Source organism: Trichomycterus rosablanca, chromosome 6, assembly GCF_030014385.1.
Source record: "Trichomycterus rosablanca isolate fTriRos1 chromosome 6, fTriRos1.hap1, whole genome shotgun sequence".
Taxonomy (NCBI): domain Eukaryota; kingdom Metazoa; phylum Chordata; class Actinopteri; order Siluriformes; family Trichomycteridae; genus Trichomycterus; species Trichomycterus rosablanca.
Genome location: NC_085993.1, coordinates 50604228 through 50630846, shown reverse-complemented (window position 1 = coordinate 50630846; position 26619 = coordinate 50604228). Strand labels below are relative to the sequence as shown.

Here is a 26619-nt window from a genome sequence, read left to right as displayed (position 1 = left end):
TTTTGTATAAAAAGCCTTTATTAATGTGTAGAAAATGTGTGGTAACAAATGTGGTCCCTGTAGGCAGGATTATTTTTATATGTACAGCTTACACAATGTGCTTTGTATATTTTATTTATATTTATTTAATAACCACCCTTGGTTATCACTGGTAAACCATCCCTCCGTTCTTTAGTCACCTTTAAAACAGCCGAAGGGGCTTTCTCGACCCGTCTATTACGAGCTAATTTCATTTTCTAATTTCGGCTCGTTCCATCCCAACGTAATACATTTTCAGTTCATATTAGAGAACCACCGTCTGGAAAATCCGTCTCAGTTGTTTTTCTTTTGGCTCTTTTTGTTAGCCGGCTCGGTCAGCTGGACCAGGTTAAAATACAGCAGCGAGGCCAGGAACTGGACAAAAGAGAAAACGGAGACCAGGACTGGAAACAGATCTGGTAGCCTCGCCGGAGGATCCAGTGCCACGCTGGTGAAGCTCAAACCAGCCATTGCCAGCAACGAGGCTCCAAACTGTAAAAGATAGTTAAGAGGAGAAGAGATTCAGGTGAATAATAATCTACCTGCTGCACTAGGTCATTATTTATATCTCTATAAGTGTTATAATATCTGTTTATTACTATTCAAGTTATGCTGCATGTAAAAGAACAGCTAGTTGTTTTTATCACTACGCAGACAACAAAATGACCTGCTGTAAAATTGAGGACGTGTCTAGTTTAAGGTAACTCACTGCTCCGTATTCCGTATTTCTTTTCCACCTGAGTTGCTCCCACCAGTTTTAGATTGATAGATCGATAGATCGATCGATAGATCGATCGATCGATAGATAGATAGATAGATCGATAGATAGATAGGTAGATAGATAGATAGATAGATAGGTAGATAGATAGATAGATAGATAGATAGATAGATAGATAGATAGATAGATAGATAGATAGATTTAACTTTATCAATGTTCAGTACAGGTACAAGGCAAGGAAATGCAGTTAGGATCCATCCTTCCATCCATCCTTCCACCCATCCACCCACTCATTAATTCAGCAATAAATCAATCCATCCCTACATATCTCTATATAACCCTTCCATCCATCCCTACATATCTCTATCCATCCATCCATTTCTTCATATCTACATCCATCAAATCACCAACCATCCATCCCTACACATCTCTATCCCTACATATCTATCTCCATCCATCCTTCAAATCACCAAGCATCCATCCCTACATATCTCCATCCATCCATCCATCCATATCTCTATCCATTCATCCCTACATATTTATATCCATCCCTCCCTATATCTATCTATCTATCCATCCATCCATCCATCCATCCATCCATCCATCCCTACATATCTCCATCCATCCATCCATCCATATCTCTATCCATTCATCCCTACATATTTCTTTCTATCTATCTATCTATCTATCTATCTATCTATCTATCTATCTATCTATCTATCTATCTATCTATCTATCTATCTATCTATCTATCTATCTATCTATCTATCTATCTATCTATCTATCTATCTATCTATCTATTCTATCTATCTATCTATCCATCCATCTATCCATCCATCCATCTATCCATCCCTACATATTTATATCCATCCCTCCCTATATCTCTCTATCTATCCATTCATCCCTATACATCTCTATTCATCCCTTCCTCTATCTATCTATCTATCTATCCATCCATCCATCCATCCATCCATCCATCCATCCATCCATCCATCCATCCATCCATCCATCCATCCCTACACATCTATGTCCATCCTTCCATTCATCACTCAGTCTATTTATTCCTCTGTCTATTCATCTTTCCATTCATTTATCCCTCTGTATCTCTGTCCATCCATCCAATCCAGTGGTATAAACTGTATAAAATATATTCAAGAATGAATATGCAGTCTCTTGGTGAGACACATGTTCCAAACTATAAAATATTTAAATATACAAATTATTTAGTGTAAACACAAAAATAGGAGATTTCACAAATCAAAGTTGTGGGCAAGTTTTAATGCATAATAAATTCGAGGACCATACAAAGACCACACCAACTAATTAAAGACGTGGCATTAGGTGTTGTTTAAGCTTGGTTGTGGAAAAAGCCCACACTGGTTCTCGCTGGCAAGTTTGGACACCATTTATGATGTTGGGGTCAAAGCGCAGGGTCAGTTGTTGTTGGACGCCCCTGGAGCAGACAGTGTTAAGTGCCTTGTTCAAGGACCCAACACTGGCTGCATAGCAGAGCCTGGATTTGAACCCACAATCTTCCGATTGATAGCCCAAAGCTCTACCTACTAGCTTACCACTGATGTTGAATAGACCATCAGACTCACATTCAATTAATAATTTCCAGTCAAATATGGGTGGACTGAGCAGCTTCCTCCTCCACAGTGCAGTGTCACTTACCGTGCACTTGACCAGCAGGCTGAGGTTGTGTTTGGATAGGCAGCACTTGGTGAGTTTGTGGACTGGACCCAGACTGAGCTCGTCCTCAGAGCCTTTGTCCGGAGCTGAGAGCAGATACACACTGAAGTAGAGGAAGGCCAGAGAGGTCACCACGTACGGCAGGAACAAACCGTCCTTCAGCAGGAGGGGAAGCATGCTACAGGATGGAAATGACATTCAACTCAGCAATTCTTAGGTCATAATTACATTTTAGGTCACATGATAGGTATTACAAATGTAAAATAAACGTTTTGTCAGGCTAAATACATTAGGGAAAGCTGAAGAATGAGCGTCTGTCTATAAAGCAGGCGTTATTTGAACAGGACAGGCACTGTGACTCCATAATGTGTTCGTGACACAGAAACAATACAAACCTACTACAGCAATTTGTAAATAATTATTAAATGTAATGTGCATGGAGGGGGGGCAGGGGGTGTTAACATTGTCTGTTGTGTTTCTCGTCTGTTCGTTCTATTAGTTTAATTTAATTCTATTCTCTAACAGAAGATAGTGTGTATTTAACAAAACGAAACTATTGGCGTTCATATGAATTAAAGGCAGACCAGTAAATGTCCATACACTCACTGTCCATTTTATCAGCTCCACTTACCATATAGAAGCACTTTGTAGTTCTACAATTACTGACTGTAGTCCATCTGTTTCTCTGCATGCTTTGTTACCACCTTTCATGCTGTTCTTCAATGGTCAGGACCCCCACAGGACCACCACAGAGCAGGTATTATTTAGGTGGTGGATGATTCTCAGCACTGCAGTGACACTGACATGGTGGTGGTGTGTTAGTGTGTGTTGTGCTGGTATGAGTGGATCAGACACAGCAGCGCTGCTGGAGTTTTTAAACACCTCACTGTCACTGCTGGACTGAGAATAGTCCACCAACCAAAAATATCCATCCAACAGCGTCCCGTGGGCAGCATCCTGTGACCACTGATGAAGGTCTAGAAGATGACCGACTCAAACAGCAGCAATAGATGAGCGATCGTCTCTGACTTTACATCTACAAGGTGGACCGACTAGGTAGGAGTGTCTAATAGAGTGGACAGTGAGTGGACACGGTGTTTAAAAACTCCAGCAGCGCTGCTGTGTCTGATCCACTCATACCAGCACAACACACACTAACACACCAGCACCATGTCAGTGTCACTGCAGTGCTGAGAATCATCCACCACCTAAATAATACCTGCTCTGTGGGGGTCCTGACCATTGAAGAACAGCATGAAAGGGGGTAACAAAGCATGTAGAGAAACAGATGGACTACAGTCAGTAATTGTTGAACTACAAAGTGCTTCTATATGGTAAGTGGAGCTGGTTTTAATGTTATGGCTGATCAGTGTATAACATCAGTAGCTTAGTACAGTGGTTAAATAAATTGGAAAAAAAAATTTTATTACATTAAACTGCAAGTTGTCTACAGGTTTAGTGCACAATTTCGTTTTATTTGCTAAGGTAACACTTAAAAAAATATATATATTCTGTGCTATCAAATGTCACATTACTGGTGCACAGTGAAAGGGCCTTAATTCAGTTGTAACCTAGTTGTGGTAGAACTTAAACTAGCTAAGCATTTATTTGGACTTTTTTTACCTGAAGGTGGAGGTCATCAGGAACCAAGTGGCCATTAGTGGAAGTTCACTCATCAGAAGGCACACTGGCCTAGTAAGAGAAACATACATACAGTATATTAAATAAGTCAAAATCAGGTCCATGTGTGGTAAATTGTAGGCACTGTATATGACTTTTGCTTTCAATAACAGACTGAAAGGGTATAAAAGCCTGAGCTAATACTTGTATAAGTATATATATAAATTATATAAAACTCTATATATAAATAATAATATTTATATATAGAGTTGCAATCGCAAATATTCAACCTCCAAAAAATACAGATTTATAACAGGGACAGCTGTGGCCTAGCGGTTAAGGTACTGGACTAGCAGCCACTCAGGTGGAACAGCGGTAAAGTACGCTAGCGCACCAGAGTTGGGGTTTCGAATACATCGTATTGAATCTCAGCTCTGCCTTCCGGCTGGGCTGGGCAGCTGCATGAACAAAGATTGACTGTTGTTCAGGGTTAGAGGGTAAGAAAGTCGCATCATAGATCCTCATAACTGGTGCGACGGCGGCCCCTGCTGGCTGATTGACGGCGCCTGCACAGGGCTGAGGAATAATGCTGATGGGGGTGTGGCCCTCCGTACACAGTTCCCGTCAGTGTATGAACTCGACTCGTGCAGGTGAAAAATGCAGTCTGTACTGACTGTACGTGCCGGAGGGGGCGTATGTCAGTTGAGAGGCGTCCTCAGTCAGCGGTGAAGGGTCGAATCAGTATAGAGGAGCAATCAGGGTAACTGGACACGACTAGATTAGGGGGAGAAAAATTGGGGAAAAAAGTGGGGAAAATAGAAAAAAAAAAAAAAAAAAAAAAAAAGGTACTGGACTAGTAATCAGAAGGTCGCTGGTTCAATCCCCACCACTGCCAGGTTGCCACTGTTGGGCCCTTCAGCAAGACCCTTAACCCTCAATTGCTTAGACTGTATGCTGTCACAGTTCTGTAAGTCGCTTTGGATAAAAATGACAAAAATGTAAATGTAATGTAAAATTTTAGACCAGCCAATCCACCTTCTGCATGTTTTTGGGAGGTGGACACACTGAGGCACACTGTAATCGAAACGTATGATGAGGAAAATGCTCCTGACGTCAAAGCTATTATTAACCAAAAGGAGGGTCCAAGCCGTGATCTCTCAAAGCTCTTCGTATTCTCACACACACACACACACACACACACACACACACACACACACACACACACACACAACACACACACACACACACACAACACACAGGATGTCCTAATCCTGACTTGCATTACTGATCTGAACAACAGGTGCAAGATATATTTCAACAACTAATAAATATCAATCTGGATAATCTGGCTTAATAGATCAAGAAAATCTGCAACCGAATCCGCACATCCGTACGTAAACGCACGCACAACATAGTGGTGGTGGTGTGGAAAATAATTATTAACCTTCCTCACTTTGTAATTCTACAATTACTGACTGTAGTCCATCTGTTTCTCTACATACTTTGTTAACCTGCTTTCACCCTGTTCTTCAATGGTCAGGACCCCCACAGGACCATCACAGAGCACTGCAGTGACACTGACATGGTGGTGGTGTGTTAGTGTGTGTTGTGCTGGTATGAGTGGATCAGACACAGCAACGCTGCTGGAGTTTTTAAACACCTCACTGTCCCTGCTGGACTGAGAATAGTCCACCAACCAAAAATATCCATCCAACAGCGCCCCGTGGGCAGCGTCCTGTGACCACTGATGAAGGTCTAGAAGATGACCGACTCAAAACAGCAGCAATAGATGAGCGATCGTCTCTGACTTTACATCTACAAGGTGGACCGACTAGGTAGGAGTGTCTAATAGAGTGGACAGTGAGTGGACACGGTGTTTAAAAACTCCAGCAGCACTGCTGTGTCTGATCCACTCATACCAGCACAACACACACTAACACAACACCACCATGTCAGTGTCACTGCAGTGCTGAGAATGATCCACCACCTAAATAATACCTGCTCTGTGGTGGTCCTGTGGGGGTCCTGACCATTGAAGACCAGCATGAAAGGTGGCAACAAAGCATGCAGAGAAACAGATGGACTACAGTCGGTAATTGTAGAACTACAAAGTGCTTCTATATGGTAAGTGGAGCTGATAAAATGGACAGTGAGTGTAGAAACAAGGAGGTGGTTTTAATGTTATGGCTGAACAGTGTATATGTAGATGAATATTAACCTTAAATGCATTCTTAATTGAGCAAAGTGTCCTGCACATTGATCTAATTGCAAATTACTGGAAGAGCATTAGTAGGTTCTCCCTCTCCCCCCGTATGTTTGATAATATTTTGATATTAATAATATTTGATAACTCTGACTGAGAAGATTCGTCTCCACGGTCATTCCTGTTACCTACATTATTCTTATTTTAAATAGAACATTTTGGGATAAATCACTAGACTGTGCCCGGTGTTCTGGTGATTTAGCATGTTCTCCATGCTCCTATATTTCATGTATTTGCATGTTACTTTCAGTCCTGTTATACATTTCTCATATACAGCTCATCTTCCACTTAGAAACCTTGTAGAAATGAAACAGAGGTGCCCGAGATTCAACCAAAACACCTTCTGAGTAGTTACGTGTGTGTGTTATTAGTCTCAGTGTTAAACAAAGACAAACAATGAAGTTTAATTTCATCTAGTTACTACACGCGAATGGCCCCCATTCTGTGGAACGGACCAATACCCTGGTTTAATACAAAATTAGTGGGTACAGCTTTAGGCTATCGATTTGAGGGTTGTGGGTTCGAATCCCGGCTGTGGGCCCTTAACTGCCTCAGCTCCAAACAGTGTATTTGGCAAATAAAGGCATTCCGTAAAATTACTAGAGTGAACTTACAAGGCCGGCAACAGGATGGACTTCTCATGGACTTGAAAGGAGAAGAGGAAGAAAGCCAGCGAGGAGTTCACCTAGAGTACAAGACTGGTCAGACGATTCACTGATAAACAAATACAGCTTTTAACAAGATATTATTCAGCACTTACCAAAGCCAGCTTGAACTGCCATAGAGTCGGTCTGATCAACAGTTTAATGGATGAAGGCAGGATGAACAGGAGCGTCAAGGCAAAACTGAAAGTCGTGAAAGGAAAAAAGGCTTTACTGGATTTACTGGTGCATAAACAGCTACAGGAATACGATCACCCGCAGTAATCAAACCCAAACCCGCACCCGCACGCTTTTTATAAATGCTCATGTTTAAAAGTAAGACCTGAGCTGTGCAACAGATAGATTAGATGATGGCACAGTCAGACGGGGACTAAACATTTGTTTAACCCTCAAGATGTTGAAACTGAAGTGACATCTAAGAATAAAATGTGGACACTTGACCATGATCTTGTCGGACGTTCCATTTTAAAACCATGATGTTAGAGTAGAATTTCTATCTATCTATCTATCTATCTATCTATCTATCTATCTATCTATCTATCTATCCATCCATCCATCCATCCATCCATCCATCCATCCATCCATCCATCCATGTAATATCTATCTATCTATCTATCTATCTATCCATCCATCCATCCATCCATCCATCCATCCATCCATCCATCCATCCATCCATCCATCCATCCATCCATCCATGTAATATCTATCTATCTATCTATCTATCTATCTATCTATCTATCTATCTATCTATCTATCTATCTATCTATCTATCTATCTATCTATCTATCTATCCATCTATCCATCCATCCATCCATCCATCCATCCATCCATCCATCCATCCATCCATCCATCCATCCATCATGAACTGGATGCTTTGGCTAATTTTTTGGACACGTGAACCCACTCTCGGAACAGAACCGGTTCATATCTAGAGGACTTACTGTACAATGAAAGCAGTTAAAGATTAAGGGCCCTGCCAGTGGCACCTTTGGTGGTGGTGTGGCTTGAACCTGCAACCATCTGATCACTGGTCTAGTACTTTAACCACTGAGCTATCAACCACTCTACACCCACCCAGAGGCAATAAAAATAAAAACGTACATTATTTTTATATCTAAAACTACATTTAATTCACATAATACATCTAAAAACAAGTGCATGTTATTATTGGTAGTTGTGAATCATTTATCCATTCTTTCCTATTTTTTGGGGGGTGTAATAGCAGGGGAAATGGAGCACAAGTGGAGCACAAGTAGAAGCACAACATATTTAGGACACACTCCCAGACTCCAAATCTTATCGAAATCACTTCAACCTGGACCGCATAATGCTAATGAATGCTAATGTCACACAAATAATCTAAGGCCAAGTAATCCCTGGATTACGAGTTTTAAAGTAAAATGCTGCTATTGTGCCTGAAATAGATTCCGAGACGTAATCACAGCGACGACCGTTCCCCTACGGCGCACGCTCAAATCCTTCGAGAAAACCCTCAGCCGGTCGGAGATCCGCCACCCCTTTGTCTAGTCCGAGATCTCGCCCGGGACCTGCTGCAGATTAGCCAGCAGATATCATTGTTCCCGAAAGCTGACAGAGATCATTAGGGTTTGATCATCTTTAGTGCACTCAGCGGTAATGAGCACCCGGGCGTGGGGTGAAGGAGTGAGAGGGCTGGGAACACAGATCAGCGTGGATGTTGGTAAACGGATGGAGGGAGGATTACCTGAGGAGCAGCTGAGTATCCCGGGACAGCAGGCTCTTGATCTTTATCAGCACGTTCAAGCTGCACCATGTGTTAGCCACTTTATCCTTCCAACACACACACACACACAATCAATACGCCAGCTACAATAATACACTTCAGTCACAGAAATAAACATTTGCTTCAATGGTGTGAAATAATTCTATATTATTTGACAGAACTGATTACAAGTAAATATTTATATTACGTCCAGTTAAACTGCCCATGAAATCATTCTAAACCTAGGTAGCTGTAGCTGTATTGGTAGCTGTATTTTAATAGGAGAGACTTAGCTGGTTAGGAGTCTCTAAACAATGCTTTGGGAAAATAACTGGTCTACAGGGCTATAATATGTTAAACTTAGTATCCTTACCTGCTCCTCCCAGCTTGTTGACTACTATTTGGTAGATGAGGACCTACCTAGCAGGACTAGATATCCATTATGCTTTAGAACGTTTCAAGAACCCTCTTGTTAACCATTCAAGCTATTGTGAGCAATTGATTGACAGTAAGGAGTAAAAATATATACAGTATTTTCTCCTGCAGCTCATCTTCTAGCTCTGCTGCTGTGCCACCCTGCCAGCTGTGAGCTGGTCTTTAGCCAGTCGATGCAAGTCAGTCTGTCTCATTAGGTCGTACACATTATCAGGGAGGACAGTTGATGTAGTAGAAGGGCGCTGAAGGTGGCATATTTATTCATTCCTAGTAAAATGCGTTCAACAAATGCTGGATGTATCAGCCTGAGAGTTTAGGATTCGTCTTATATCCACCATATGAATTATCCATCAAACTGCCAATTATAAAGTTATTGTCGTTCTATTTGAGTGGAAAAAAACAAGAGCGTCACTGCATACTAGATATGGCACAATTTTTACTCTGGATGGCCTTTCTGATGCTACCCCAAACCCAAATACAGTCGACCCTCGAGTTGCGAACGGTTTACCATACGAACATTTCGGGTTACGAACGATCTTTTTCAACTTAACGTACAAATAAATTTTGGATTACGAACCGGAATTCGCGAAACACGTGACGTCACGAACAAGTTCACTCCAACCGTCTCTCTCTGTGTGTGTATATATATATACAGGGGTTGGACTAAATAACTGAAACACCTGTCATTTTAGTGTGAGAGGTTTCATGGCTAAATTGGACCAGTCTGGTGGCCAATCTTCATTAATTGCACATTGCACCAGTAAGAGCAGAGTGTGAAGGTTCAATTAGCAGGGTAAGAGCACAGTTTTGCTCAAAATATTGCAATGCACACAACATTATGGGTGACATACCAGAGTTCAAAAGAGGACAAATTGTTGGTGCACGTCTTGCTGGCGCATCTGTGACCAAGACAGCAAGTCTTTGTGATGTATCAAGAGCCACGGTATCCAGGGTAATGTCAGCATACCACCAAGAAGGACAAACCACATCCGACAGGATTAACTGTGGACGCAAGAGGAAGCTGTCTGAAAGGGATGTTCGGGTGCTAACCCGGATTGTATCCAAAAAACATAAAACCACGGCTGCCCAAATCACGGCAGAATTAAATGTGCACCTCAACTCTCCTGTTTCCACCAGAACTGTCCGTCGGGAGCTCCACAGGGTCAATATACACGGCCGGGCTGCTATAGCCAAACCTTTGGTCACTCGTGCCGATGCCAAACGTCGGTTTCAATGGTGCAAGGAGCGCAAATCTTGGGCTGTGGACAATGTGAAACATGTATTGTTCTCTGATGAGTCCACCTTTACTGTTTTCCCCACATCCGGGAGAGTTTACAGTGTGGAGAAGCCCCAAAGAAGCGTACCACCCAGACTGCTGCATGCCCAGAGTGAAGCATGGGGGTGGATCAGTGATGGTTTGGGCTGCCATATCATGGCATTCCCTTGGCCCAATACTTGTGCTAGATGGGCGCGTCACTGCCAAGGACTACCGAACCATTCTGGAGGACCATGTGCATCCAATGGCGGTGCCGTGTATCAGGATGACAATGCACCAATACACACAGCAAGACTGGTGAAAGATTGGTTTGATGAACATGAAAGTGAAGTTGAACATCTCCCATGGCCTGCACAGTCACCAGATCTAAATATTATTGAGCCACTTTGGGGTGTTTTGGAGAAGCGAGTCAGGAAACGTTTTCCTTCACCAGCATCACGTAGTGACCTGGCCACTATCCTGCAAGAAGAATGGCTTAAAATCCCTCTGACCACTGTGCAGGACTTGTATATGTCATTTCCAAGACGAATTGACGCTGTATTGGCCGCAAAAGGAGGCCCTACACCATGCTAATAAATTATTGTGGTCTAAAACCAGGTGTTTCAGTTATTTTGTCCAACCCCTGTATATATATATATATATATATATATATATATATATATATACAGTGAGCGAACATTCGGACAGCAGATGGTGTTTTCTTTATATTTTGTAAAATTCAATATTAAAATGTCCCCAAAGAAGGTGCAGAGGAAGCGTAGTGATGAAAAAAAAATCACTGTTTGTTGTTGTATAATTACTCCTGCCTGTAGGTGTCACTGTGTATCAGACAGAGGGGAAAGTGAGTGAGAGAGAAGAAGGAATTCGGCTCAGTAAAGTATTCTTTCTTTCGTGCATTTACACCTACAAAATACAACACTACTGAAATAAGGAAGGAAATAATAGAGAAATATGAGTTATTGTTGTTTCTGGTAGATACATTTCATAAAAAAAGAAGGAAATGTTTTATGGTGTATGGTAAAGCACACGTACCGTACTGAAATGTGATGTGTGTTTATGTACAGTACTACTGTGTATTGTTGTTTATTACAGGAATGTCTATTCTATAATTTAAGATTTAAGGGAAAATATTCGTGTATTTATAACAAAAAAGAGCATTTAAGACATTAGAGAGGTTAGGGGTAAGGGGGGGTTTGGGAGGCACGGATTAATCCTATTTACATGATTTCTTATGGGAAAAATAGGTTTAACTAATGAATATTTTGACTTAAGAACAGCCCTTCAGAACCAATTAAGTTTGTAAGTCAAGGGTCTACTGTATTTCTATACGGGCTTGGGACCAGCAGTAAGAGCGCACTGACAAGTGCGCCTCCCAACGCCTAGGCTTTTTCGTCCATCCCCCCGTCGGACATTAGCCAAAACATGTCCATGCAGCACCACTTTTCAAACCTGGAGCTCAGCTTACTGCGTATGAGTATGTTTTGATTCCTTCTATTAAATAAACATATCAATACATTTGTGTATTTCTTCTAGTTGACTAGAGCTAAAACTCAAATTATTTCTATTAATTATATATGCTTCCTCTCTACTGATGCTGATCTCCACTTCTGACTGAGGAGAGAGAGACTGACACACGCCCCCTCCGACACGCATGCAGTAGCCAACTAGTTCATATGCGGATCAGCCTTGTGCACGGAGAGCCACACCCTGATCAACGCATTATCCCTCGACTCTGTGCAGGTGCCATCAACCAGCCAGCAGAGGTCGTAATAGCATCAGTTATGAGGTCCCTATCTGGCTTCCCACCCTGTATGAACAACAAGCCAATCGTTGTTCATGTAGCCGCCCAGCCCGGCCACATGGCACAGCTGAGATTCGAACCGATGAGTTCGAAATGTCAGCTCTGGTGTGCTAGCGTGTTTTACTTTCATCGCGATTTTTACCGCGACCCGGGCAACACAAACAATGCATCAAAACGAAACAAAACGAAATATGCTTAATTAATTAAATTGGTGGTGATCTGGTCCCGGTGTGGTTTACAAGATGTGACGTAAAGCCTCCACAAGGGGGCGCTAGTGTACAAGTCCATTTTGTGTTTATGTGCCTGTTGTAATTCGTTTATTTAAGCATTATTATTATTTTCTCTGCGACCCAGGAGTATAGCTGTATATAAAGATGTAGGCGTGTGTTCCGACATCCCGACTGATATAAAATTAACGTCAACAAACAACACTTTCAATCCTAATTACTAGAACTGAGAGGACTGGGTTACCGAATTAGCACCCGAAACCGTGGTGGGCCTCTTTATATACCGTTCAGCTTCTGAAGTGAAAGTAAATACAGTGCCTTGCAAAAGTATTCAGCCCCCTTGAACTTTTCAACCTTTTGCCACATTTCAGGCTTCAAACATAACGATATGAAATTGTAATTTTTTGTGAAGAATCAACAACAAGTGGGACACAATCGTGAAGTGGAACGAAATTTATTGGATATTTTAAACTTTTTTTAGAAATAAAAAACTGAAAAGTGGGGCGTGCAATATTATTCAGCCCCCTTGCGTTAATACTTTGTAGCGCCACCTTTTGCTGCGATTACAGCTGCAAGTCGCTTGGGGTATGTCTCTATCAGTTTTGCACATCGAGAGACAGAAATTTTTGCCCATTCTTCCTTGCAAAACAGCTCGAGCTCAGTGAGGTTGGATGGAGAGCGTTTGTGAACAGCAGTTTTCAGCTCTTTCCACAGATTCTCGATGGGATTCAGGTCTGGACTTTGACTTGGCCATTCTAACACCTGGATACGTTTATTTGTGAACCATTCCATTGTAGATTTTGCTTTATGTTTTGGTTCATTGTCTTGTTGGAAGATAAATCTCCGTCCCAGTCTCAGGTCTTTTGCAGACTGCAACAGGTTTTCTTCCAGAATGGTCCTGTATTTGGCTCCATCCATCTTCCCATCAATTTTAACCATCTTCCCTGTCCCTGCTGAAGAAAAGCAGGCCCAAACCATGATGCTGCCACCACCATGTTTGACAGTGGGGATGGTGTGTTCAGGGTGATGAGCTGTGTTGCTTTTACGCCAAACATAACGTTTTGCATTGTGGCCAAAAAGTTCGATTTTGGTTTCATCTGACCAGAGCACCTTCTTCCACATGTTTGGTGTGTCTCCCAGGTGACTTTTTATAGATATCTTTGAGAAATGGCTTTCTTCTTGCCACTCTTCCATAAAGGCCAGATTTGTGCAGTGTACGACTGATTGTGTCCTATGGACAGAGTCTCCCACCTCAGCTGTAGATCTCTGCAGTTCATTCAGAGTGATCATGGGCCTCTTGGCTGCATCTCTGATCAGTCTTCTCCTTGTTTGAGCTGAAAGTTTAGAGGGACGGCCGGGTCTTGGTAGATTTGCAGTGGTCTGATACTCCTTCCATTTCAATATGATCGCTTGCACAGTGCTCCTTGAGATGTTTAAAGCTTGGGAAATCTTTCTGTATCCAAATCCGGCTTTAAACTTCTCCACAACAGTATCTCGGACCTGCCTGGTGTGTTCCTTGGTCTTCATGATGCTCTCTGCGCTTTAAACAGAACTCTGAGACTGTCACAGAGCAGGTGCATTTATACGGAGACTTGATTACACACAGGTGGATTCTATTTATCACCATCAGTCATTTAGGTCAACATTGGATCATTCAGAGATCCTCACTGAACTTCTGGAGTGAGTTTGCTGCACTGAAAGTAAAGGGGCTGAATAATATTGCACGCCCCACTTTTTAGTTTTTTATTTCTAAAAAAAGTTTAAAATATCCAATAAATTTCGTTCTACTTCACGATTGTGTCCCACTTGTTGTTGATTCTTCACAAAAAATAACAATTTCATATCGTTATGTTTGAAGCCTGAAATGTGGCAAAAGGTTGAAAAGTTCAAGGGGGCTGAATACTTTTGCAAGGCACTGTAAGTGTCATCTCTGCAAGTAATCGTTTCCCAACTGAAAGTCCAATAAAAATTCCTGTGCGACATTTGCGAGGGGGGCGAGAGGTGCCGAGTTCTAGTCCCGTCATCTCACCGTCGGGCATGTGGGATGTCAAAAAAAAAAAAAAAAAAAAAAGCTATGCACTTATTTGTAAACTGAGGCACACGGAGGGGGGGTAGAGGGGGTCAAATGTCAACAAGTCAGCCAGTGAGTGTCTTTTCTGAGTGCCAAGCAAATTCTTGCACTTTTACCACCCTAAAGCAGCCTGTGCCACACCCGTAAGGAAGCATAGCTGCTGACTATTAATTATGTCAGCGGATGGATGGACAAGGTCTTGTGATTAGCAAAGCCTGGTTCTTATACTCATAATACTCATAATATTGCTCAGTCTGCACAAACACAGCTGCTGCCACTTACAGCTGTGTGTGTGTGTGTGTGTGTGTGTGGGCACTACAGCTGACGCCTTCCCATAACCCTTCCCAAACCAATACGCTTAGAATAACTTCCGGGAGCCTCTCGCTACTCTGACCCAGGAGTCGTGGAATGACCCGTGTGCTGGGTTTATGTTGGGCTTGTCCACGGCACTGGCGACTCTCCTGGGTGAAAGTGCCCGCTCTGTCTGGACGACCTGTCACTGACTACAACACGTGGTGCCGTTTTTCACCAGGAGTAACCCGACGCCGGGCAGGAGTGAAAGCTAGCACCTAGGGTTTTTCCTGGCCGTCCTGCTTACACGGACATTTACACACATAGTACGAGCAAGGAATTCCCTTCAGCCAACACACACACACACACACACACACACATCAATCTCAGACGTGCACCACAGTCAGATTCAGAATTGTCGGCACCCTTGGTACAAATGAGTTTTACCAAGTTGTAGCCTAGCGGTTAAGGCACTGAATTAGTAATCAAAAGGTCACTGGTTCAAGCCCCACCACTGCCAGGTTGTCACTGTTGGGCCCTTGAGCAAGTCCCTTAACCTTTAATTGCTTAGACTTTATACTGTCACAGTACTGTAGGTTGTTTTGGATAAACGCGTCCGCTAAACTCAGATGCCTTTTAGATAAGCTATATACTCAAAAGTATGTGGACGCCGCTCCTAATTACTGAATTTGGTTGTGTCAGCCAAACCCACGGCTAACGAGTGTAAGGTTTATAAGTTTTATTAAATACATTCTAAGCTTTTAACTTGTCTCAGCTCTTTGCAAAAGACGTTTTCTATTCCAGCATGACTTTCTATGAAATCTATTTATTAATTTTTACTTATTTTAGTTCAGTTTTTGCTGCACACAAGCTCTTTTAGAGTGACCGTTGGCTTCTCTCCTACCTTCCTGACCAAGACCCTTCTTGCCCGGACGACTAGATTGGACAGTCAACTTTAGGATGGTTCAAGGTTGTGCCAAGCCTCCTTCATCTCTAAATTATCGAGGCCACTGTTGTCCAGGAAACACGCAAAGCCTTGGTTATTGTTTATATATATTATTTATTATGTTCATCGTATCATTTTATTTTAAATCTTCCCGCCATCGCCGGTCTGTGAAATTATATCTTATATGAAACCAGTTCGTGGTGCAAATAAGGTTGGGGACCGCTGGGTTAAAGTACAGGACTAGTAATCAAAAGGTCGCTGGTTCAAGCCCCAAATCTTGAGCAAGGCCCTTAACCTTCAATTGCTTAGACAGTACACTGTCACAGTACTGTAAGTCGCTTTGGATAAAAACTTAAGAGTGTAACAGCGAAGAGTCTGAATGCTTTTGGATATAAGAGATAAAAACAGCAATTACACTATATTGCCAAAAGTATTCGCTCGTCTGCCTTCACATGCATATGAACTTGAGTGACTCCCATTCTTAATCCACAGGGTTTAATATGATGTCACCATCCTTTGCAGCTATAACAGCTTCAACTCTTCTGGGAAGGCTTTCCACAAGGTTTAGGAGTGTGTTTATGGGAATTTGTGACCGTTCTTCCAGAAGCGCATTTATGAGGTCTGACTGATGTTGGACGAGAAGACCTGGCTCACAGACTCTAATTCATCCCAAAGGTGTTCTATCGGGCTGAGGTCAGGACTCACTGGAAATAAGGGGCCGAGCCCGACTCCTGACACCGACGATTTGTGAGGCTTGGATGCAGCTGCTCGGCCATGGAAACCCGTTCCATGAAGCTCTACACACTGTTCTTGAGCTAATCTGAAGGCCACGTGAAGTTTGGAGGTCTGTAGCGATCGACTCTGCAGAAAGTTGGTGACCTCTGCGCACTATGTTCCTCAGCATCCGCTGACCCGCTCTGTCATTTTACGTGGTAACACTTCGTGGCTGAGTTGCTGTCGTTCCCGCCGTTCCCAATCGCTTCCACTTTGTTATAATAGTCGACTGTGGAATTTTTAGTAGTGAGGAAATTTCACCACTGGACTTGTTGCACAGGTGGCATCACGGTACCACGCTGGAATTCACCGAGCTCCTGAGAGCGACCCGTTCTTTCACTAATGTGTGTAGAAGCAGTCTGCATGCCGAGGTGCTCGGTCTTATACACATGTGGCCGTGGAAGTGATTGGAACACCTGAATTCAATTATTTGAATGGGTGAGTGAATACTTTTGGCGATATAGTGTATGTTAACTTCAATTTAATAGGTATAAATACTTGTGTTATTGTAAGGAAACCTGATAACACACCCAATAATGTAGCTGCATTCGAGGTGTACCTAATAAACTGGCAGCTCAAGGACGTCCACACGCCCCGGTTCATTAGCTGGTTATTCACACACTCGGTGCTCTTCAGGTTAGAGTTGCTCACACTCTGTGTATTATGTTAGCATCGGATCACAAGTCAGTGTGAGCTGAATACTGACTGAAAGCCCTCTTGAGAGTGTTTTTTAATTACGTCTCACGAGCTGAATGACGGACGCGGTGTACGTTTCAAGAGTGAGTGTAAAACTTATACAGTGCTTTCATATGGAGACACAAATTCAGTTAAATCAGGTGGATAATTTGTGTAAAAATGCTTAAACCAGCTTTTGGTTGGCACAGCTACAAGGCTACAAGGCTAATATACATTATATGTCCAGCAGTATAAGGAAACTACTCACAATTATTGACTTGTTTTGTTTGGTATAGATGAATTCCATTGGGCTGCACTGAGCCTGGACCTTAGTTTGAGTGAAAATTAATAATTATACATAATTAAAGCGCTTGCTTTGACTGAATGGACACAAATTCCCACAAACAGTCCAAAATCTAGTGGAAAGCCTTCCAAGAAGATTGGACGCTGTCGCAACCACAAAGCATTAGTCAAAACCAGAATGATGCTGTCCCTTTGCCTATTGTTTCAGTGCCTAATCAGTGGTGGCTTAGTGGTTAAGGTACTAGACTAGTAATCAGAAGGTTGCCGGTTCAAGCCCCACCATTAACAAGTTGCCACTCAATTGCTCAAACTGTTTTCAGTCACAACTGTAAGTCGCTTTGGTTTGGATATAAAATGTGTCAGCTAAATGCCACAAATGTGTAGCCTAGTGGTTAAGGTACTGGGCTAGTAAGCAGAGGGTTGCTGGGTCAATCCCACCACTGCCAGGTTGTCACTGTTGGGCGCTTGAGCAAGGCCCTTAACCCTCAATTGCTTAGACTGTGTAATGTAAGTCGCTTGGATAAAAGCGTCTGCTAAATGCTGAAAATGTAAATTTATTTATTTACTTAGTTAGACGTTTTGCGCCGTGGTAATTCTCATATGTTAGTCTGTAGTCCTTGTGTAGTGTTGTTCTTAAATGTTATTCTCTTAGGACAAAGGAAATCAACTCATCGGTTCAGTTAGGATTGAGCACAGTGCAGGGCAAAACCCCGAGTTTAGGAACGTACCTCGAACAGACCTCGATCAACTGGAAACAAGCGATGCAGAACCTGCAGTATCTGCTGCGGGTCCGACAGGAAAGGCAACCAGCAGAGGGCAAAAGTCACTAGCACGGTCAGTGCGATCTTCACCAGCAAAACCAGTCTGGAAAATAAAAACAGCAAATTTTTTTTTACTTTACTTTGAAGTTTATATACTCATATGGGACATGTATGTCATAAAGGCTTATGATCTTCATTTCTGTGGCTGTTCTTTTACTGTTGATTGAACCTTTATCATTTTTTATGACACAATCGACTGGGTCAAAACAATCCATATATATATTAACATACACTATAGCCAAACGTATTTGGACACCTGACCATGAGCTAGTCGGACGTCCCATACACCAGCGCCGAGATTGTGAACCCCTCTGTTCGAAACTCGGCGTCGCCACCAGTCGGCTGGGTGCCATCTAGCGGGCATAATTGGCAGTGCCTGCAGGGAGGGATGTCCGGAATATGTGGGCGGGGTCTTCAAACGCTGTGTAAGGACCCTGACTGGCGGACAGACGTGCCTGTGCAGAGTGCATGGGTGGAAAAGGGTTGCGTTAAGGGCTGTGCACGGGTCAAAGGAGGCATGAGAAGCAACATACCCCCCTCAACTGCAAAAAAACGGGGATCCGCCAGCAGTGGAAGGCAAACTGACTGAGAAAATGGATGTATATATGTATAAACAGTATTATAACGACAGCCACTCTTCTGAGAGGGCTTCTCACAAGACTTTGAAGCATGTGTAAGGGAATTTGTGCCCATTTAGTCAAAAGATGACAGCATTTGTTTGGCTGGGCACTGATGTTGATGTTTTAGTTCATTCCAAAGCTGTTCAGTCATGCTGGAACAGGAAAGGGCCTTCCCTAAACTGTTGCTGCAACGTTGGAAGCTCATCATTCCCTTTATATAATTGATTTATTAGACCTGTTAACAACTGTTGTGGCTGAAACACATGAATTCAGTTATTAGAAGGGGTGTCCCAATACTTTTGTCCATATAGTGTATTGTCAATTTGGTGATGTAGTAAGTTCTATAATCTCATTTAGCCTTTTAATTGCTTGTTAGTGATTGTGATTAACCACAGCTGGACTTTTCTTGCCCATTTAAATCAGACGTGTTTGACTGCACTTCAACAGGAAGCTCATGGAAGCTCTCAGAAATCAAACTATAGATTTTCACTAGTCAGGTGTCACCACATTTCTAAGCAAGTGATAGCTCAGTGGTTAAGGTACTGGACTAGTAAACAGAAGATTGCCGGTTCAAGCCCCACCACCACCAAGTTGCCACTGTTGGGTCCCTGAGCAAGGCCCTTAACCCTCAATTGCTCATCGTGCTCCGCTCATTGTGTAAGTCGCTTTGGATAAAAGCATCTGCTAAATGCTGAAAATTTAAATTTAAATTTTAAATTTAAATTGAAGCAACTTCAGGTCCAAAGACTTCTGTACAAGTTATGGTCTGAAAAGACAAAGTAAAGAGAACAGTGGTCTCTTTGCCAAGGTTTTTGCCAACTTAAAAAGTGTAATATAGCGTAAGACAGCAACTGTCTACGAGAATGTCAGCAATGTCTCGAACCGTCTCAGTTAGCTGAACGCGAGTCCGAGACGCTGACTCCTCTCGGCCGTACACACGGGCGTAGCAGTGGGGGGTAAAGTTTGGTCACGGTGTCATCTGCACATATTTTCCCAAGTAACCCAATCCAACAATGCAACAGCTAACGCGAATGCCTCGGGTGCACTGTTACTGCATCAACAAATGTAAGGTGGAGCGTGAGGAAGAGTGTGATTCAGGGTAATGAGAACCCCGACCTGGAGGTTTCACTCACATCTCAAAATTAAGCCTAGTTCACGCTTCCATCTGATCTGGCTCTGATCAAAGCCCTCGAATGACTGGATAGGTGCTTCAAGGAGAGCGCAGAGGCAAAGGATGAAGAAAACTGGCTTTATTCATCATGTCTACTGTACATATACAGTCACATGAAAAAGTTAGGACACCCCATGAGAACCACATATGAACATTTGAGCTTCATTTGAACAGTATTAAGAGATGGAGCTTTTATAACTAAACATATAAAACTGAAAAAAATTTGATTGTGAGGGAAAAGTTAGGACACCCTATGCCCTAATAGCTGGTATTTCCCCCTTTGGCTGAAATAACCTCTCTGACATTGACTGGGAGGAAGTTTTTCCCACTCCTCCATGCAGAATTTCTTCAGCTGTGTGAGGTTTGAGGGGTTTCTTGCATGCACAGCCCATTTCAAATCACTCCGCAGCATCTCAATATGATTAAAATCCAGGTTTTGACTCTCCATTTCTTTCTTTTGATTCATTCCTTGGTGGATTTACTTGAATGTTTTGGGTCGTTGTCATGCTGCATGGTCCACCTCCTCTTCAGCTTCAGTTTTTGGACAGATGGTCTTACATTTTCCTCAAGCACCCTCTGATACAGTGAAGAATTCATTGTAGATTCTATAATAGAGAACTTGCCAGACCCCCCAAACCATGACATTTCCACCTCCATGCTTCACAGTTGGTATGAGGTTCCTGTGCTCAAATGCTGGTTTGGTTTAACTTTTATTTTCAAATGAAGCTCAAATGTTCATATGTTTAAATATGTTCAAAAAGACAAAGGTTCTCATGGGGTGTCCTAACTTTTTCACATGACTGTACTTGGGTACAGTACAACAGAATTCTTTTTCCTAGATTGTTTGGAAGCTGGGGTCAGAGTGCAGGGTCAGTCATTGTACGGCCTTGCCCAACAGTGGTTGCAAAGCAGAGACTGGATTCGAACTGACAATCTTCTGATTGATAGCCCAAAGGGTTAGGGTTACCTGGTTTGAACCAGTGACCTTATGATTACTAATCCATCCAGCTTCTTTTGCAAGGTCAACCATTGTACAGCATCCTTGGAGCAGACAGGATTAGGGGTCTTGTTCATGGACCAACCAGAAGCTGCATGGCAGAGCCAGGATTCAAACCCACAATCTTCCAATCCTACCCACTAGGCTACCACTGTCTGTGTTACCACTAACCCAACACTGGCAGGGGATAAGAAGTGGCTGCAGACTGGCTTTGTATCAGAGGATGCTTTATATTTTGTTATTTATTAATTTAATAGAATACATAATATAATATTGTAGCCTAGTGGTTAAGGTGCTGGATTAGTAATCAAAGGGTCACTGGTTCAAGCCCCACCAATGCCAGGTTGCTGCTGTTGGGTCCTTAAGCAAGGCCCATAACCCTCAATTGCTTTTAAACTGTATACTGTAAGTCACTTTGGATGAAAGCGTTCGCTAAATGCCGTTAATGTAAATGAATCCCAGTGCGTGGTTACTGTACTAGTAATCAAAAGGTCGCTGTTTCAAGCCCCACCACCTCCAGCAACTACCACTTGAGCAAGGCCCTTAACCCTCAATTGCTTAGACAATATATTGTCACAGTACTGTAAGTCGCTCTGGATGAATGGCGAACATGTAAATGTAAATAACACATATGTCAAAAAGAAATTACCTTTGAGATTTTGAGACTTACCCTCTTCCCATTAGGCCCTGTTTGATGCACTTCCCCAGAAGGTAGCAGAAGAAAGGCAGGGCGTGGTAGAGCTCCATCTGCTTGTAGTTGAGCGCCAAAGTGAAGGCCAAAGACCCGAGCAGGTCCCAGCCCAGACCGAGTCCCACGACACCCCACAGTGATAAACCCAGACTCACGCTGTTATATCTGAGATTGTGTTAAAGACTGCATAATACACATGTATAAACAGAGGTTAATTATGACATAAACGAACAAACTAACACTAAAGGAACATTGAAAGGATACTGAAAATGGCCAAAGTCGATTAGGATAAGTCCAGGATACAGCAGGATGCACAGGGCCGTGGCAGCCTTCAAAATAAAACACAAAACAAATTCTTATTGAAGGAGCAAACAGCATAATTAAATATTAATAAATACTATATTTTTAAAAAGAAAATCCACTAGCCTTCTTTTTCGGGGATCCATCAGTGAGGTAGAAGGAATATAGAAGCACTGCTGGAATGTATATCAACACATCTACTAACAGAACTAGAGGAAGAAGAGGAACATCACTGATATACACCGATCAGCCATAACATTAAAACCACCTCCATGTTTCTACACTCACTGTCCATATAGAATCGCTTTGTAGTTCTACAATTACTGACTGTAGTCCAGCTGTTTCTCTACATGCTTTGTTACCCCCTTTCATGCTGTTCTTCAATGGTCAGGAGCCTCACAGGACCACCACAGAGCAGGTATTATTTAGGTGGTGGATCATTCTCAGCACTGCACTGACACTGACATGGTGGTGGTGTGTTAGTGTGTGTTGTGACTCAGCAGCGCTGATGGAGTTTTTAATCACCTCGCTGTCACTGCTGGACTGAGAATAGTCCACCAACCAAAAACATCCACCCAACAGCGCCCCGTGGGCAGCGTCCTGTGACCACTGATGAAGGTCTAGAAGATGACCGACTCAAACAGCAGCAATAGATGAGCGATCGTCTCTGACTTTACATCTACAAGGTGGGCCGACTAGGTAGGAGTGTCTAATGAAAGACAGTGAGTGGACACGGTATTTAAAAACTCCAGCAGCGCTGCTGTGTCTGATCCACTCATACCAGCACAACACACACTAACACACCACCACCATGTCAGTGTCACTGCAGTGCTGAGAATCATCCACCACCTAAATAATACCTGCTCTGTGGTGGTCCTGACCATTGAAGAACAGGGTGAAAGCAGAGAAACAGATGGACTACAGTCAGTAATTGTAGAACTACAAAGTGCTTCTATATGGTAAGTGGAGCTAATCAAATGGACAGTGAGTGTAGAAACAAGGAGGTGGTTTTAATGTTATGGTTGATCAGTGTATTAAAACAAAACACACCGTTTTATATCCTGTCAAAATAGTAGAACTACAATTACAGATATGAAGGAACATCTTGACACTAATACAACATTATTTAGTCTTCCAAAACTAATAAGGACAAAGAGTCTGATAGTTGCACTCCTACCTGTGGCCCTCATGAACAACTTATGAGCAGCACTTTCAAATCCTCTGGAACTACGTAACTCCACCCAAGCAGGATTGATCAGCTTTGCTCTATGAATAAAACATTTAAAAATAAGAAGCAATCAAGTCCTGGAACTAATTTCTATCACTCAGATTTAGGTAATACTCCCAAAACTTACACATGAGCACATAGAAGACTGTGGAAGGCTGTGAGAGGGGGATAATCCAGACCCCAGTAGTTCAGGTCATTGTCTGTAGTGTTGAAATACCTTTAAGAGAGGAAAATATTGTGATGTTATGATGACACTCTGTAATGAAAACCGCTATCCAAAGTACACTATAAACATGCATATTTCCAGTACACATAAGCTTAGGCTGTCACAATGATCACTAAACAGCTTAATCGCAATTATTTATTGTTTTTAGATTCGCGCAATTTATCATGTGGTCCAACAATCCCACGTTGTGGCGTAAATGAGGGTTATTCTAAATTACTTCATCATTTCATTCATTTTAATGTTTCACCACGATTGATCCTGGTCAGGTTCGTGGTGGGTCATTAACACACCCCGAACAGGCCACCAATCCATAACGAGGCCTTGTAGAACGCCTTTATTTGTCATATATACAAATACATATGTACAGTACAATGAAATTCTTTCGTCGCATATCGCAGCTCGTTTGGAAGTGTCAGTCGATGTACGGCACCCCTGGAGCAGGGAAGGTTAAGGGCCTTGCTCAACCTTTCAGTTGATAGCCCAAAGCTCTACCCACTAGGCTACCACTTTGGTTACATTCATGACAGACAGGTTACTCATTACACAAGACTCATCAGTTTACAAGCTTATATCAAACACAGTCATGGACAATTTAGTGTCTCCAATTCACCTCACTTGCATGTTTTTGGACTGTGGGAGGAAACCGGAGCTCCCGGAGGAAACCCACACAGACACGGGGAGAACATGCAAACTCCACACAGAAAGGACCTGGACCACCCCGCCTGGGGATCGAACCCAGGACCTTCTTGCTACTTACTTAGCCACCGTGCCGTCCTGTCTGTATGTAAAAGCCCCACTGGTCTAAAGCATCACTGGGGATTCGAATCCTGGATCCCAGAAGTATACTGTATATACTGTATATTATAATATAAAGTAATATGATAGTCCAGGATAGTTTGTATTTACCTACAATAAATACAAAGGACATTTCTAGTGTCACTTAATTACTTTTTTAGATTAGAAATGTCCTTTGTATTTATTGTACTGTTGTTAATCTGCACTGTGAATATTGTACTGTGTTGTACTTTTTGTTCTGTGTTGCCCCCTGGTCCTGGAGGAACGTTGTTCCTTACTGTTTGTACAAACAAAATACTGTTTGTTTCAGTATGTACTTGTATAGAGCCAATAATGATGACAATAACGCCTCTCTTGAACTCTATGGAACTCTTGAACTCCTAGTTCTCATCCACCTTTAAGCCAAAATTCCTAACAAGTTTATTGTCATTAACACCAGATGAATGTATAAAGAAAATCTGGGTGATTTTGTGTTTTTTTACACAGATTACAGAGTATAAACTATTTACTAAAGCACTACACAAGTCTGTTATTGTGAATGTGACAGTAAATGAATGAATGACCAACCACTGATGAACAGGAAGATTGTACGTCACTTCTTGCCAGTGCCTCTGTGCTTCATAATCGCCAAACATGGGTGGTTTACCAGCACCTGTTATTGATACAAACAGAAACATAGTCTTATTGTCATTAATGTACAGACCAGTCCACTCTATTAGACACGCCTACCTAGTCGGTCCACCTTGTAGATGTAAAGTCAGAGACGATCGCTCATCTATTGCTGCTGTTTTAAGTCGGTCATCTTCTAGAGCTTCATCAGTGGTAACAGGACGCTGCCAACGGGGCGCTGTTGGCTAGATATATTTGGTTGGTGGACTATTCTCAGTGCAGCAGCGACAGTAAGGTGTTTAAAAACTCCAGCAGCACTGCTGTGTCTGTTCCACTCATACCAGCACAACAAACACACCACCACCATGTCAGTGTCACTGCAGTGCTGAGAATGATCCACCACCTAAATAATACCTGTGGTGGTCCTGATCATTGAAGAACAGGGTAAAAGGAGGTTTTAAAATTATGTAGAGAAACAGATGGACTACAGTCAGTAATTGTAGAACTACAAAGTGCTTCTATATGGTACATGGAGCTGATATAATGGACAGTGTGTGTAGAAACAAGGAGGTGGTTTTAATGTTGTGGCAGATCGGTGTATCTATAATTTCCTAAGTAAAGCACACTGAATCTTGTTGTACTTGTACAATAACAATAAAGGTATTCATACTCATATAAAATAAATGAATATGTGTGTGAAACATGTTTTAAATATGCATCCACATTCCAGGATTAATTCCTTGAACATACTGCAAAACAATTTAAGCATGGTTTAATAAACACTGTTAATAAATTAAAGGACCTTTAAGTCATTCGGCTAGACTTTTATGGAAGACAGATCTTCACCACCTTTAGTCCCCAAACAACTGAGGGGTTTGAGACACAGTGGTGCGGTGGGTACTACTGTCACCTTACAGCAAGAAGGTCCTGGGTTTGATTCCCAGGTGGAGCGGTCCGGGTCCTTTACATTTACATTTTCAGCATTTAGCAGACGCTTTTATCCAAAGCGACTTACACAATGAGCTGAACACGATGAGCAATTGAGGATTAAGGGCCTTGCTCAGGGACCCAACAGTGGCAACTTGGTGGTGGCGGGGCTTGAACCGGCAACCTTCTGTTTACTAGTCCAGTACCTTAACCACTGAGCTATCACTGGCCCACTGGGGTCCTTTGTGTTTCCTCTGGGTGCTCCGGTTTCCTTCCACAGTACAAAGACATGCAGCCAGGTTAACCAGAGATACTAAATTGACTTAGGTGTGTGTATGTGTGTGTGTGCTCTGTGATGGACTGGCGACCTATCCAGGGTGTTTCCTACATTTTGGTCAGTGAATTGTACCCACCGCGACCCTGAATCGGATAAATTAGTGGTAAAAAGAGAATGAATGAATGAACTAAGGGATTTTCGTGTTAAAAAATACTCCAGCATCGCACCAAAACCATTTAAAACTGGTGTAAAGCATTACATGGAAGAACTACTAACTATTTAGTGCAGTAATGTGGGATTTGGGACACAGCCCAACTTCACAGTCACTGTCAATGGTCAGTCTGTTCCAACACTATACAAACCTGAGTAAGAGTTGAAAGATACTGCCCATCTGGTCGTTATAGCAAGTAAAACACACAATGAAGCAAGACTCCAATTCTCCAT

General features: G+C 42.4%; 1 protein-coding gene across 1 annotated transcript; it reads right to left on the bottom strand.

The window, feature by feature from the left end:
• Positions 1-26619, bottom strand: alg6 (ALG6 alpha-1,3-glucosyltransferase). The gene is made up of 14 exons (XM_062998029.1): positions 26538-26619; positions 24930-25014; positions 23469-23558; positions 23291-23379; positions 22240-22322; positions 22078-22142; positions 21793-21978; positions 18242-18377; positions 8697-8782; positions 7072-7156; positions 6926-6996; positions 4052-4120; positions 2411-2606; positions 1-510 (listed from the first exon to the last, which is right to left on the bottom strand). The coding sequence occupies exons 1-14, from the start codon at positions 26617-26619 to the stop codon at positions 313-315; spliced, it is 1521 nt and encodes a 506-aa protein (XP_062854099.1). The 3' UTR covers positions 1-312.